Here is a 14369-nt window from a genome sequence, read left to right as displayed (position 1 = left end):
GACAATAAAATGCAAAGGCAATGAGTGCGCTGCTGGCAAGAGAAATTAATAAGCACTCGAGTGCAAAGTACTGCTCGCCGCTCGCCACTATCACTATCATAGGCCGAATGCTGTTGATTTGCATTACAGCGGCGGAGTGGGGGAAGTCGCTTATCAGCAATGGGAGCCACAGCAGCAGCGGGCTGATAGTGATAACAGCGCCGATACCGAAATACACACGTTGTGTCGGTGTGCGTGGCGTAGATTATTGTTATTATTGATTAATAAACAATTGTCTCACTCGCACAGAAAGTAGCTGAGGCTGTACGTATGTTGGTTTGTCTACACACATGGGTACATCTGTCGACTAAGGCGACGCGACCGATAAGGAGTGACCGATTTAGTTCTATAGTTCATGCGGAGATAGCCAACTCTTCGGACGCGATTGACCCACAAATATGGGGCGACAAACATGAAAACATATGCTTAAACTTATTTTGGTACGGGCCCCAAGAAAAAAGCACAGATCACTTAAATTAGTCAATATGCATGACTTGCCACATTACGCACGACTATCAGTATGTTTTATTATTTACAATTGTATAAACCTTTTAAATTATTTTATATTTAATTTGAATTACTCTCTCGAGCATGTTCTTTCTCCAGCGAAATGATGTATTCAAGCATATAAGCTTAATTAATGCTGGCATACATAATTAGTTTTGCTATCAAGGGACACACTTCAACATTTTTGCTAAAAAAAAGGGGAAACAAAGGATTATCAGAGTACAGAAAAATTTTACGGTAAAACTCCACTCATCTGTAGCAAAAATGTTTTTAAACAGATTTTTTTTGGAAAAAATGTAGCTGACAAAAATGGGTTATTGAATTCCAGTTCGCACGGATCCTCCGGCTAAATTCCTGTAAATCGCCGTGCACCTTTTTTCGCTACAGTTTTTCGCTTTTTGGATAATTGGTGGCATATCAGTGTTTCAGCTGGCTGACTGAACAGGTAAATGTCGGGAAAAAGCGACAACAGGGCCAACTATTTCGTGTTTTTCTTTTTCCGAGCAAACACGCTGCAGTGGACACAATAAATGAATCACGAAATGCGGAAAAAACACACAAGAGCGGGGCAGCGCCGGAAAATCGGGCAGCCATTCGCATCCGTGGGTTGACATTTAATTGCCCGGTGGGTCTGGGTGCGGGCCATTCCCCCGTCCAGAGTCCCGAGCCCTGGGTCCTGTGTCCTGCGTTCTGCGTTCTGCGTCCTGAAAAGGATGTGGGCTCGATGGTGGGTTAAGTGTGGTTGCGGCATGGCCACCATATCAGTTGTAACCCGATAAACGAGCTGCGTTTGCATGAGCACACCCTCGCCCGGCTTATGTTACCCCGTTTGCCTCTGGCAAATGCATCTCAGCGATGCGTTAAACCGCCAGAGCCACCCCAAAAACCACCCAAAGCCAGCAAAACCAGCCAAAGCACACGGACCACGACCGACTGTTTGCTATTGGGATGACGCCAGCGATGGACGTTAATCTGGCCAGCAAATTGGCCATGAGCTGATTGGTTTTGTACCTGTTGCGTATTCCCACCTGCAGTTCCGGTCCCCCGCCCCAAATGGGGCCCACCCATTTTGACCGAATAGAAGCGTTCGCCGTGTAGGAATTCTGCTAATTACTACATATATGTTATGGTTTAATCCACCCGCAGGCCTTACAACATCCAGCTGGCTAGGAAAAATGCAGCCATTCAAATTGTAAATACTCAGCAGGAACTAAAAGCAGTGGATGTGTTTCAAAATGCAATTGTCAAACTCATTGCTATTCAATAAAATTCAAGCAAATCCTCAAATAATGATATTTCTATTGTACTGTATTGAATCATTAACTCTTTTTGGCCAAATTATGAAGGTGAACCCTTAAATCAACCAAAAAATACGTATTTTGGCCAAAACAATCGATTTTATGGCCCAAATATTGAGTGTCATAGCTTGTTGAACTTGTATTCACATTCCTAATCGATTCCCATTCAAATTTGAAAATTTTAATTTTTGTCAATTTTTTGCAAATTTTAACGATGTAACCCCTTACAAAAAATGCAAAAAATGGCCAAAAATTTAATTATTGAAAATCGTCAAGATTGTGATTGGGATAGTTAGTTTGGATCATTAGGAGTCTAAAACAGTAATTTTTTTGAATGTGCGACTTTTTTTGGCCAAGTTATGAAGGTAGCCCTCCTTGGAAAACTCGTGTTTTGGCCACAATAATTTAGGTAGCAACCCAAATATACTTTAAAAATTAAATTACAAATATTTAAAAGCATTTTCAGCGTGATAAAATTAAATTTTCTTTTCTTGAAAACCAAGCAACAACCGGAAGCGGAAGACGCCACTGGTGCTCGCTGTTAGAACTACAAATTTAAATTGGGAAAATATCGATAGCATGCAAAATCCAGTTGGACTGCTATCGATGGGAGGCGCAACAGCTGATTTTGATAGTGCCGCCCTGGTTGTTTTTCGGTTCAAGTTGAATTTTAATTAATTTTCGCCGGTTATCACAGAAATGGCCCCGCCAAAGGCCGCCAGCCACCGTCCGGCGGTGCGGCGCAAGAAGTCGGGCACCCTGGTGGACTCCATCCTGGACAAGTACCTCAACGTGCGCTTCTTCAAGTATCTGCTCCTGGAGCCGGCCGCTCTGCCCATAGTTGGCCTCTTCGTGCTCCTGGCGGAGCTGGTCATCAACGTGGTGGTCATCCAGCGGGTGCCCTACACAGAGATCGACTGGGTGGCTTACATGCAGGAGTGCGAGGGCTTCCTGAACGGCACCACCAACTACAGTCTGTTGCGCGGTGAGTTTCTGCGCCGCTCCTGGTTTATTTTTGGCCACAGGTGACCCCATTCCGGTTGCGGAAACATATGCGTGCACCTGTTGTTCTTCGCATGATGTGGTTATAACGATATTTTAGGTTACCTTACTAAGGGGATAGCCTATTTCCAACTAGCTATATAGTTTATGCTCTTTTTTAGTTGGAATTCTTATAAAATTGATATTTCAGTTACTTTAAAGTTTGAAGTATTTTCAAAATCGAGGAGAGTAGTTTGACATATGGTTCAAATGTTTGAACACAGTTACCATCAAAGGTTAAACACAGAGATTTGGGGAGTTGGACGACATCAAATGCGGCACGAACTTTAGGCAACTGAAAATCGGAGCAGCGTGAGATTAAGACAAGTGAAGTTAGCCTCGCTTAAACGCAGAACTTGCCCGACTGACGGTCAATTTGGTTTATTCATCTCGAACCGAGTCGTATTTGGAATACACTCCCCCGGTTCCCGCCCGAACTTAGATTAGCAACAATAACGTGCGTTAACTTAGACACTAAAAAAACAGAATCGGCCATCGGGTTGCCAACGCCTGTCAGTTGAACATGGACTTGATCTTGCTTATGAAGCCTCCGCCTCCGCCGTCGCCTTGTCCGGATCCGGATCCGCCGCCTTCTTTCGCTTTGGTTTTCTCGTTGTCCGTCCACTGGTCTTTGCCTTCGCTTTTTTCTGCTCCTGGTCCTGGCTTGGAGGCTCCTGATCCGGCGGCTGCTGCACTGGCTTTAGCAGCTGCTCCCGCTCCTGGCTCCTCACTCGCTCCTGCGCTGCAACGAGAGATGGGGAAGGGGAGAGAAAGACGCCATCATTTAATAAAGCTCGCACATAGAACGCACGTATATTTCAACTACGAATTCAAGCTCCAAGTTACATTTAGAGATTGCATTGGTAGATCGGGAGATTATTTACGTTGCTTGCTTACTGCCGTCTTTGCGATTCGCGATTCCGTGGATCTGCCCGGGGGTGTCCTCCTCCAGCTCGGCGTACGCCTCGATCAGAGCCAGTCGCTTCTTGTCCAGCTTCTTTGCCGATGGCACCGTGATCTTGACGTGCACGTAATGATCGCCGTGTCCGTGGGCATTCACGCGTTTCAGACCCTTGCCGCGCAGCATGATCTTGTGGTGCGACGAGGTGCCCGGCTCCACGTTGATCCACTGATCCTCGTATACGCCCTGGACACGCACAGTGCCGCCCAGCACCGCCTGGGCCAGGGATATGGCCGCGTCCGTGTGCACATCGGCGCCCTCGCGCCGGAAGTAGTCGCTCCGCTCCACGCGGAACGTGACGAACAGCTCCTTGCTGCCCACCTGCATTCGCACCGTTTGCCCGTTCTCAATGCCAGCCGGCACCGGCACGGTGACCTTGCGGCGCTGGACCGTGCGGCCCTTGCCCTCGCACTCGCTGCACGGATACTTAATGTGCTGCCGCGTGCCCTGGCAGTAGCGGCAAGTGGAGCGCATTACGAAGGGCCCAGTGGACACCGTTTCGAAGCCGGTGCCGTTGCAGTACTGACAGCGACCTGGCTTGGTGCCCGGCTCGCACTTGGTGCCGGCGCACTTGGGGCACTGGTCCACCACGTTGACGTTGACATCCTTGTTAACGCCGCGCGCCGCCTGGGCAAAGGTCAGGTCCATGACCATCTCCTGGGCCTGGCCGAATCCGAACTTGGAGTCGGCGAAGTCGTCGAACGAGTTCGTTCGAAAGTTGCCCTCGCCGAAGATCTTGCGGAAGAGCTCCTCGGGGTCGATGCTCGAGCGGAACTGCCAGCTCTGCGAGAAACCCTCGGGGCCAAAGCCACCGGCTCCTCCGCCAGGGAATCCGCCGCCCTGGCGACCAATGTTTTCCGCCGTCTGGCCATAGGTGTCGTACTCACGGCGCTTCTGCTCGTCGCTGAGCACTTCGTAGGCCTCGGAGACCTCCTGGAACTTGCGGCCCGCATCCGGATCCTCCTTGTTCGTGTCCGGATGGTACTTCTTGGCCAGCTGGTAGTAGGCTTTCTTGATGTCCTTGCCGTTGGCGTTCTTGGCAACGCCCAGCGTGGCGTAGTAGTCCTTGGCCAGGAGGTCGCGCGTGGTGTGCAGGCGGCGCACTTGGGGTGCGTCTGCCCGGGTACTTCCGCTCCCGGCGCTGGAGAGGATTCGGTAGGAGGTCGCGCGTGGCGTGGAGAACGCGGCTGCCGCTAGGCAACGGCGCACCGCCGGCAGCTGCCGGAACACGAATAATTTTTTACACGAAATCATCATTTTTCCATAAAAGTATCAGATTTTCAGCTTTTCAACAACATGCCGTAACATCCATGCTGTCCTACGAATGTCTGTCTCTCTCTCTCTCACTCGCACTTGCTCAATGTGACCGCGTGCGTAGCGAGCGAAAATACCAACCGGCGTGAAAGCGAATGAAATATCGTTATATACCGTTAAAGTTAAAAAAGCCGTATATTAAATAAGTTAACTAAAGTTTTGCCTTTAAAATAAATATGAAGTGTAACTCAATGGATATAATAGTTTTCCCAGGCCCAAACAGACTGAAATAACTGCTTAGTGAATGAAAACAATGACTAATTGCATTCCTTCTATCTAATTTATGATAATTGAAATTCTTCGATTTTCGATTTCCTAGGCGACACAGGACCTCTTGTGTATCCAGCCGCCTTCGTGTACATCTACTCGGCTCTCTACTACGTCACGTCCCACGGAACGAACGTTCGCCTGGCGCAGTACATCTTCGCCGGGATCTACCTGCTCCAGCTGGCCCTGGTGCTGAGGCTGTACTCGAAGAGCAGAAAGGTGCCGCCGTATGTGCTAGTGCTCAGTGCCTTCACGTCGTATCGGATCCACTCGATATACGTGCTGCGACTGTTCAACGATCCGGTGGCAGTGCTGCTCCTCTATGCCGCACTCAATTTGTTCCTGGACAGAAGGTGGACCCTGGGTAGCACCTTCTTCAGCTTGGCGGTGGGCGTTAAGATGAACATCCTGCTGTTTGCGCCTGCGCTCTTGCTGTTCTACTTGGCCAACCTGGGACTTCTGCGGACGATCCTGCAGCTGGCTGTCTGCGGAGTGATACAACTGCTGCTGGGCGCTCCTTTCCTGCTCACCCATCCTGTGGAGTATCTGCGGGGCAGCTTTGATTTGGGACGCATCTTCGAGCACAAGTGGACGGTCAACTATCGCTTCCTGAGCAGAGATCTGTTCGAGAACCGCACCTTCCACGTTTCGCTTTTGGGCCTGCATCTGCTGCTCCTGCTGGCCTTCGCCAAGCCCACTTGGACCTTTTTCCAGAGCTACGTGCGCCTGCGCCGTATTGAGGATCAGCTGCAGCCGCAAATAGCCCAGCAGAACCTCGAGCTGAACGCGCAGAAAAGACCAAAGAAAGTGGAAAAGGACAAGGACAAGGACCAGAAGAAGTTTACAACCGAGCAGCAATCCTTCCTGAAGGCCTTCGAGAAGAGCCTGCAGAAGGCGTCTGGAGGAAAGGCCACTCCGGCACCCGCACAGGCGGAACCGGAACGCTATGGCATCCACTTCGATCGCTGCACCCAGCTGGCCCTGCTGCCGTTCTTCCTGTGCAACCTGGTGGGCGTGGCCTGCTCCCGATCCTTGCACTATCAGTTCTACGTCTGGTACTTCCACTCGCTACCCTATTTGGCCTGGTCGACGCCGTACTCGCTGGGCGTGCGCTGCCTGATCCTCGGACTGATTGAGTACTGCTGGAACACCTATCCCAGTACGAACTTCTCCAGCGCTGCCCTTCACTTCACCCACATCATACTGCTCGCTGGGGTGGCCAAGCAGCTTGTCCAGACCATGCGGATTAATAATGCGGCCAAGAGGGAGCAGCAGGAGCAACAGAAAAAGCTGCAGTAAAATGGTCTGAGTGCCACTTGTTAGCCATGAGTGCCACATATAAACCGTTTTGATTATGCCAAAAAAAAAATTGAATAAACAGTACATTAAACGAGTTAGTTTTTAGAGAATCAATCAAGGCAGCTTTAAAATGGAGTTACTTTTATTCGGGTACGTTAGTCTTTCGTATCTTTTGGCTCTGTACAGAGGGCGGGGAGTTGGTTACCAACTCGTCCCGCGATAGATGCAACCTACTATCTACATAAAATAACTTAAACAATGTCCGCTTAAAACTACAAGTGCAATAATGGTGCTGTGGCTCGAGGCTCCGCGTCAATCGCTGCCCACCGCCGTCGTGGGCGTGCGCATGCTGAGGGGCGTGGCTGCGGGCGCAGTCACTGCCGGGGGATGGGGATCAGAAGAGGAGGGAGCCGCATTCGTTGTCGTTGTTTCCTCCGCCGGCACACTGCTACTTCTCTGAATGCTAAAGAATCGCAGGAGCGTCGTCTCGCTGTTTCGCCTACTGGAAGTGGGCGTTTTTGGCTGGGATTGGGAATGGGAGTGCGAGGAGCTGCCAGCCGGCGTGCCACCGCCTCCGTCCGTATGGGAGATGCGTCTGCGGGGCGAGGCGTGTATCCTGGGACTGCACTCTGACTGCCGCAGACTCTGGAGGCGCGGGGATGCCAGCACATCGGCCTGCTGCTCCTCGCTGATCTTTTCGCTGAGCGTCACATGGGCCCTGCCACTCATCAGCTTCTGTTTGCGGATATTCGTCAGCCAGTCCACCTTCTCCTTCGCCTTCCGCTTGGGCGACATGATGCCCAGGTGCGGTGCCTCGCCATCCAGCACGTAATTGGGCAGGTTGGAGGTGGGCGAGTAGATGGCAGCGGAGATCGGCGGCGGATTAAGCGCGTCTGCAGCCACCGCTGCTGCTGCCGCTGACGTGGTTGGCGGGGAGGTGTACACATGGTTGACATTCTCACTCAAAGGGGAATGACTTGGTGTGCTGAGAAGCTTGTGCAGTGGTGAGACATCCTCCGCGGCAGAGTTCTCCTTTTGTCTCTTGCTCGGCGAGGCATCTTCCTCGTTTATGGACTGAAGTTGTATGTGCCTGCAAGCAGTTTCCTGGCTAGAAGGTCCAAAGAGCCGCCTTCCACGTGACTCCAGTGGCTTCGCCCGTTTCTGGGGCTGTTCTGTGGCTTCCGTCTCCTGGCCAGCTACGCCCAGCATTTCCAGGAACGAACGCTTGGTCGTCGTCTTTTCCACGGAACCTGGCGTCCTTTCATTTTGATCCATAAGGCGCTTCAGAGATCTTGGCGTGGACTCCAGATCTCGAAGATTGTACTTGTGATTTCCACTAGACGGACCAAATGCCTTCTTGCCGAACTCCCTGACGTAGGAGGCAGTTCCTCGGTACTTTTCCGCCCGCTCCGCCTCGCTGAGGCCATCCAGGTCGGGTCCAATCCGCCAGATTTTGTGACGCGCATCATCGCTGCACGTGACAATGGGGCAATCGTGGCTGGAGCCCCAGGCCACGCAGGTTACCTCCACCGTGTGTCCGGCCAGTGCAACGAGCGGCTCCTCGGCGTGGTCCAGGTTCCAGATGTAAGCCCGCTCGTCGCTGCTTCCGCTCAGCAGATACTTGCCGTCCGGGCTGAGGCAGGATTTGATGTAGAACGTGGAGTTAAGGAGTCCCTTGTAGCACGCCAGCGGGCGCTGCGAGTAGGAGGCCAGATTGTAGCAATAGATGGTGTTGTCCATGCAGTTGGCATACAGCCTCGTGCCTGACGCGTCCACAATGAGGTTGGTGAATCCACGGAAGGTGGAGCTGCCGGCATATGGCAGCTTGTGCCTGGGCAGTGGCTCCTTTTTGTAGGCTGTGTAGTTGCGCCGCAGGTCCCACACCTTGATGACTCCGTCACCGGCACCACAGGAGATCAACGTATCGTTGTCCTGGAAGGCCAAGCCAGTGATGCTGCTCGAGGTGGTTCCTCCGGCCATCTTGGGAGTGCGTGTGCGCTGCTTGCGCTGTGAGACTGGCGTGCCCGGTCCGCCCGTGTGACCGCTGTAGATGCAGTTGTCCACGCGTGACGTGAGGTCCATATTGAGATTGGCCCTGATGTCCCAGATGAGAATGGCGCCATCACGGCCGCCGGTGGCGAAGACAGCGGGATCGGTGCGCTTAAAGGCCGCCGACTTGACGGACCTTGTGTGACCCACATAGGAGTTCAGGCCGCGTATGCCGGAGCCCGCCACCTCCCACAGTCTGGCAGTGTGATCGCCCGAGGCGGAGACGAAGCGCATCTGGCCGGGTGCCCATTCCAGATCGAAAACGGCGTTGAAGTGGCACTGCGGGCCCACCAGGGACTGCTCCTCCGGCTGGTGGTTGCGCTGGGTGGTGTCCTGCAGCGTGATCTTGCCGTCCTCGTTGGCGATCGCCAGGATGTGCCGATAGCCATCGCAGTTGGCGAACTTGGCGGAGAAGATCGGCGGTTCCGGATTGAAGTCTGGGCAGTAGTTGGCCGGCGCGATGCCCCGCCAGCTGTCCTCCTTGGCCACGGAAAGGCGGCGCAGGGCGAAGTCGTAGGTCCTCTCATTGCCTAAAAAGAAAAACGAAAACCAGAGGAGAAACCATGAAAATAGTGCCGTGGCTTTGTTTTCCACGGAACTTCTGCACGATCAGCAGTTTCCAGTGGAGCAACTAGTCGGGTTTCTTCACCCCTTAGGCAATGCTCTGTGGTCAGGTGGCCGTGCAGGATGCACATTGACCAGATGGCCAGGAAAACCCATTGAAACCTTTTAAAAATCAACACCTTTGATCGCAGGAAATTCGAGCGCCAAAAGTGAGATTCTCCCGCCAAGCGAAAGACTCACCGTAGCCATGCTCCCTGGCCCGCAACTTGTTGTAAATGTTCATTGTGCACTCCTCTTGGCGGCTGCTGCTCGTAATCTGCGTTTTCAACTTTATTTCCTGCTATTTCCTCTGAAATAAATCAACCTTCGAGGCATCGAAAATATTTTTCAACGACGCAGCTGGACTCTTGGGCAGTGTGACCGTGCTCAGATGGGAAGTAAACGCATTCTGTTGCGAAAGACTGGAGAACCGCCAAAAGTGAAAATAATACTAGCCACGGAAGATTGATTCGTTTCAGTCTAACATTTGGTTGCTACAAGCAGCTGGTCTCACAGGCTGATATTTTGTTTTTGTTGCTGTTCGCTGAGTTGTTTTATGTTTAATCGAAGTTGCGCATAAATTTAGCTGCAAATTGTACGCAGTTCGCGGGCTTTAATGCAGCCAACCCCTTTCAGTTGCTTTCGCTAGCACTTCGATTTGCGGACACTGGTCATCAAGCACACATTACACCCATACACACACATACTTGGACTCAAGGACTCAAGGATTCGATTCAAGGACTGCAGCAACAACAAAAACAAAAACAGGTGAGCGCCAAATTGGATTTCTATTCTGGTTTCAAGGGGGCGGGCATCACACACAGCCTGTTGCAATCAATAACACCCAGAAGGTAAAGAAACCCTCCTGCTGCGAAAACGGAACACGCAAATGCAGGACAAACAGGAAAGCCAGGAGAAGAATGGCCCAACGAACTCAAGTACTCTGTGGTTTCGGCTGTAGCGCACTTCCGCACTCCACTGGCGTCCTTGGGGGACCCACACTCCGTTCCTTTGAAGGGATAGGCCTTCTTTTATTGCACTTCGCGTGACCTTAGCCATTTGGAGCAGTCCGTGTCCTGACACGGTTCTATTGCCGGGCGTTATCTAACTGGAACTGGCATTCACTTAGTTAAATTAGCAACCAGGGATGCCCTGCTCCAGATTAGGCTTAGTCACGACTTCTAGTTAATACCTATGTGTGTCTGAACTCTGTTGACCCGCCAGCGGTTTCCTCCCCCCAGCACTCCGTCACCCAACTAGCTCTGATCGGGACTCCTTGTTTGGACAGTTGGAAGCACTGCCGCATTTCCATTTCGGGCTCCAGCACGTACGCCGCGCCGTTAGAACGACCTTATAGATACGGTCAGAGGGGCGCAGTTGGTCATCCATTATTAATACGGCAGCATTCCTATATCTGTGTGTGGAAAGCAGCAAAGTTGTGGAGCAGCGGAGCTCTAACTTTGACTGTACATTAAATTCCTTATATCAAATTTATTCGTTTTATGTTGTGTTTACGATGATAACCCAATTCGAATTCCCCAGAATGTCTTATTATCGTTAGATTCCTGTTTTGTTTGTTAAAAGCTTGTGACGAACACTCGATAAGAAATTATTCGTTACAAATAAAGTTGTGCGTACATTAATCGTTTTGTTTTGTTCTTTAAATAGAAATGTGACTTATGTTAGTTGATTCCATTTATTAGTCTAAACAGACTTCAGTCCTACAGGACTCTCCTCCAATGTTTCAGTTCCCAGCACTATAGGTAAAAGTAATTGCATTTGAGTGACTCATTGTAGTTAAACGTAGGCCACACAGACTGTTTTATTGCCCACTTCACGTAAAGCACAAAGAAACACAGAAGCACAGCGAAGAAAGAACCAGGTTTCCTTTATCTAAAGATACGGCGCTGATGTACATGGCCCAATCATTCATGTTTTTATATCTCTGTCTATAATTCCCTTATCAATGCTTGCAACTGGAATCGGTGTAATATATGTGTGATATATAGTCGCGATGTCGGTGGCCGGGCTTCGACAATGTCTGCTGCTGTGGAGCGTCGACTACTGGAACTTGGAAGGTAAACCGCGGAGAAGAGCGGAGCTGATTTGCTTTTCAGTTGCCACCATTCAGTGTTCAGTTTTAAGTTTTCCTTGGTTGCTGAGTTGTTGCTCCGTTTTGTTTGCTCGTACTGCTCGTATTTCTTTGCCACAATGCTTTAGTCAATGAATATGCAGCGATAATAATGTCTGAATCTGAATTCCAATCCCACCCCTCCCATCCGCTTTAGTCATGGCGGACAATGTCTTCAAGTCGCACGATATCGGGCTGCGGGCGCAGAAGAAGATCCTCTCACGCATGGCCACAAAAAACATCGCCAAGACCTTCATCGATGGCACGACGGCGTCGCTGCTGGACAACCTCTACAGGCTCTGCAAGATGCACACGGGGAACAAGGCCAAGGCGGAGAAGCTGATCAAGAACATCATCAAGATTGTGATCAAGATCGGTGTGCTCCACCGGAACAATCAGTTCAGCGACGAGGAGCTGCAGAAGGCGGAGCTCTTTAAGAGAAAGTTTCAAGTGAGTCTTAAATGCTACTCCTTAACTACATGTTATTATGATTTTTTTTTGTTGCAGAACACGCAGCTGTCCATCATATCATTCTACGAAGTGGACTTCACGTTCGACCTGCCGTACCTGCAAAAGTCAATAGCCGAATCGCAAGTGGCGCTGAAGTCGATTGTGCAGCCGCATCTCACAGAAAAGTCGCTGGGCCGCATCGACGAGGTGTTCGATTTCTTCGGCGAGGAGGCGCTGCTGGAGACGGCTTTCCGACCAGATTCCCCCTACCGCGAGGTGATGGGAAAGATTGTGGCGGACATAAACGCAGCCATGGAAACGGGAGATATCTGAGGAGATTCGCAAAGCGAGCTGAGCTGCAATTGCGTGCTATGAACGAAAGGCTATATATCGAAACCAAAAAGCAGCCAGTAGCTAGTTGCGAATGGAAAACGCTTGCTTAAAGCTCACCCACCAACACCACCACCACCACCATCACCACCAAAATACAAAATCTAGGTATAAATATGGGCCAGCAGCGGCAGAGATGAAGCAGAGCTGGGAAAGAATGGAAAAAAGACATGGGTTTAAGGAGAAGTTTAATTTAGTTCAACTAGTGATATAACATTGACAACAATATCAAAAGTGTAAAGACGTCCGTATTGATTATTTTGATGACAACGTTAACATTCGTGTACTCAAGGTCTATGTAGTAATAATTAGGAAGAACCAAATGCATTTCGCCAAAGGAATTCACTAAACGGAAATTGTAAACTCGAGCAAAATGCTTTTATCGGTGTGTAAGTTGATCGTTGATCGTACGTGTGAAAGTAACTATATGTACAATAGTTTTAAGTGTTAGATGGAAAATACTTCGGCACATAAGCAATTACTTATTCGTGGTCTACTTTTTGATACTCCCAAACTCGCTGTGTGCACCCGCAAGTAACTATATCAACGTCTTAGTCAGACCTTTGCGTACTTAACCGATCGCCGCCGATCGGAGCCACCCATCTCACCTGCAGTCGTTAGTCGATGCTAAGTTGGTTATGCTAAGTCGTCACCAGAACCTGTTTCTATTTCTATTCGTATTTGTATTCGTATTCGTATTCGTATTCCAAGCCTCCAAGGGGTCGGTAACCTTAAGCATTATTTATGATACTCCCACAATGATATTCCAACTACCCGAAACATATCGAAACTATCTGAAAGGCAACATAGCTAAGGGGACAATAAGTTGTTTGCATTTTTCTATGACTTTTGGTTCGATATTCCAGCGATGGAGGCACAAGTTTAGTGGTTTAGATTTTAAATATTTATTTGTTTACCAACAAAACTATGTTGACTATAAAAATAAAAGCAACAATTACCAAAAAGTCCTAATCCCTATCACTCGGCCCGCTTTTTGTTCAGCACGTCGTGTGCTTCCTCGCCAGCTTCCAGTTGCTGTTGCCGGAACAACTCGATGAGCTTCTCGGTGGCAGTTTGCGGCGTATCCAGCGGCTTTGACGCCTCGGCACTGGGGTAAGCCTGGCCTTGGGCATCCGGCGAACGCAGCAGGAATGGCGTCCACGGGCCTTGGATGGAGGGCACTTCGGTATGCCACATTTTCCGGAGTCGCAGGGAGCTGGAGCTGCCGTTTTGAGTCTTTAGCAGGTCAATCCACTTGGAGATCTCCTCTTGGGTGCTGTTCCTGCAGCTCATCCATTCGCGCTCGCCGTTCACTGGAACAGGATGACATATTTAAAGTGTATTCTAGGGAGCATCCTTATACATTATGTATACGTACAGTACTCTCCCACCAAAACTGGCGTGCGGTGGCGCCTGGGCTTCACATAGACCACAATCCCGGGATTCTCTTTGGCAAAGTCCAGCAAGTGATTCTCAATGAAGTCGCTATTGAACGTTTCGTATGATTAATTTTACTTTATATGTAAACATTTAAGGATTTTGCTTACCGCATGCCTCTGCTGGATCCATTATTCTTGCAGAACTTCAGGGTGATCCGCTGGAGCTGACAAACATAGCGTCCCAATCCATTTTGCAGGGGTGCACGGGGGAAGCCGGACTTCAAGAACAAGTGGCTGTTTGACATTCTGTATTTGTTTTTAATTCAAAACAATTTTTAACTATTTTTTACAATTCCAAATAAGAGACGACGTAATAGCATGCCGCAAACAGCTGATTCTCTCTGACCAGAGATGACGAGTTAGCTAGAAACATTATGTTTTATAGCTATAACCCCTATAACCCCAGCTTACATTGGAACATAATTAATCTCTAGCACATCCTCTTTTAAATATGAACCTATTCCGCGCTGAATTAAATAATAAATAGTAAAGCCCATTTGAACAATTGTATAAATAATAACAATTTCAAGCATATGAATATAGTGCTGCCTGAGTTATACCAGCCAATTGCCCAATCTCTG

General features: G+C 49.7%; 5 protein-coding genes and 1 non-coding gene across 12 annotated transcripts; 2 read left to right on the top strand and 4 right to left on the bottom strand.

Moving 5' to 3' along the window:
- Window positions 1-2309: 2309 nt before the first annotated feature.
- On the bottom strand, window positions 2310-3080 carry asRNA:CR45326 (antisense RNA:CR45326). The gene has a single exon (NR_124715.1).
- Window positions 2465-6818, top strand: Alg3 (ALG3, alpha-1,3- mannosyltransferase). Its single transcript, NM_079105.4, has 2 exons — window positions 2465-2829; window positions 5480-6818. Exons 1-2 carry the CDS (start codon window positions 2544-2546, stop codon window positions 6724-6726), a joined length of 1533 nt encoding a protein of 510 aa, NP_523829.2. The 5' UTR covers window positions 2465-2543; the 3' UTR covers window positions 6727-6818.
- On the bottom strand, window positions 3231-5344 carry CG5504 (uncharacterized protein). Of its 5 annotated transcripts, none has more exons than NM_206209.3 (2): window positions 3783-5344; window positions 3231-3627 (listed from the first exon to the last, which is right to left on the bottom strand). In NM_206209.3, exons 1-2 carry the CDS (start codon window positions 5101-5103, stop codon window positions 3425-3427), a joined length of 1524 nt encoding a protein of 507 aa, NP_995931.1. In that variant the 5' UTR covers window positions 5104-5344; the 3' UTR covers window positions 3231-3424. The 5 variants fall into 5 exon arrangements, with proteins under 5 accessions (NP_995931.1, NP_995932.1, NP_524932.2 ...); NM_206210.3 differs by having other exon boundaries at window positions 3770-5176; NM_080193.5 differs by having other exon boundaries at window positions 3231-3622; window positions 3770-5176.
- Window positions 6819-6853: 35 nt separating the features above from the next.
- Window positions 6854-9780, bottom strand: l(2)dtl (lethal-(2)-denticleless). The gene is made up of 2 exons (NM_080132.3): window positions 9580-9780; window positions 6854-9305 (listed from the first exon to the last, which is right to left on the bottom strand). The coding sequence occupies exons 1-2, from the start codon at window positions 9620-9622 to the stop codon at window positions 7039-7041; spliced, it is 2310 nt and encodes a 769-aa protein (NP_524871.1). The 5' UTR covers window positions 9623-9780; the 3' UTR covers window positions 6854-7038.
- Window positions 9781-9850: 70 nt separating this feature from the next.
- On the top strand, window positions 9851-13308 carry sigmar (salivary glands marred). 3 transcript variants are annotated; one of them, NM_166622.2, is made up of 4 exons: window positions 9851-10146; window positions 11388-11456; window positions 11667-11959; window positions 12017-13308. In NM_166622.2, the coding sequence occupies exons 2-4, from the start codon at window positions 11393-11395 to the stop codon at window positions 12290-12292; spliced, it is 633 nt and encodes a 210-aa protein (NP_726358.2). In that variant the 5' UTR covers window positions 9851-10146; window positions 11388-11392; the 3' UTR covers window positions 12293-13308. The 3 variants fall into 3 exon arrangements, with proteins under 3 accessions (NP_726358.2, NP_726357.1, NP_611820.1); NM_166621.2 differs by lacking the exon at window positions 11388-11456; NM_137976.3 differs by lacking the exon at window positions 9851-10146 and having other exon boundaries at window positions 11395-11959.
- On the bottom strand, window positions 13243-14152 carry mRpL43 (mitochondrial ribosomal protein L43). Its single transcript, NM_079104.3, has 3 exons — window positions 13897-14152; window positions 13728-13834; window positions 13243-13662 (listed from the first exon to the last, which is right to left on the bottom strand). Exons 1-3 carry the CDS (start codon window positions 14031-14033, stop codon window positions 13328-13330), a joined length of 579 nt encoding a protein of 192 aa, NP_523828.1. The 5' UTR covers window positions 14034-14152; the 3' UTR covers window positions 13243-13327.
- Between the last annotated feature and the right edge of the window lie 217 nt (window positions 14153-14369).

This window comes from Drosophila melanogaster, chromosome 2R (genome assembly GCF_000001215.4).
Source record: "Drosophila melanogaster chromosome 2R".
Classification (NCBI taxonomy): Eukaryota; Metazoa; Arthropoda; class Insecta; order Diptera; family Drosophilidae; genus Drosophila; species Drosophila melanogaster.
Note: the sequence above shows the minus strand (reverse complement) of the source record. Positions and strands in the feature narration are given on the sequence as shown.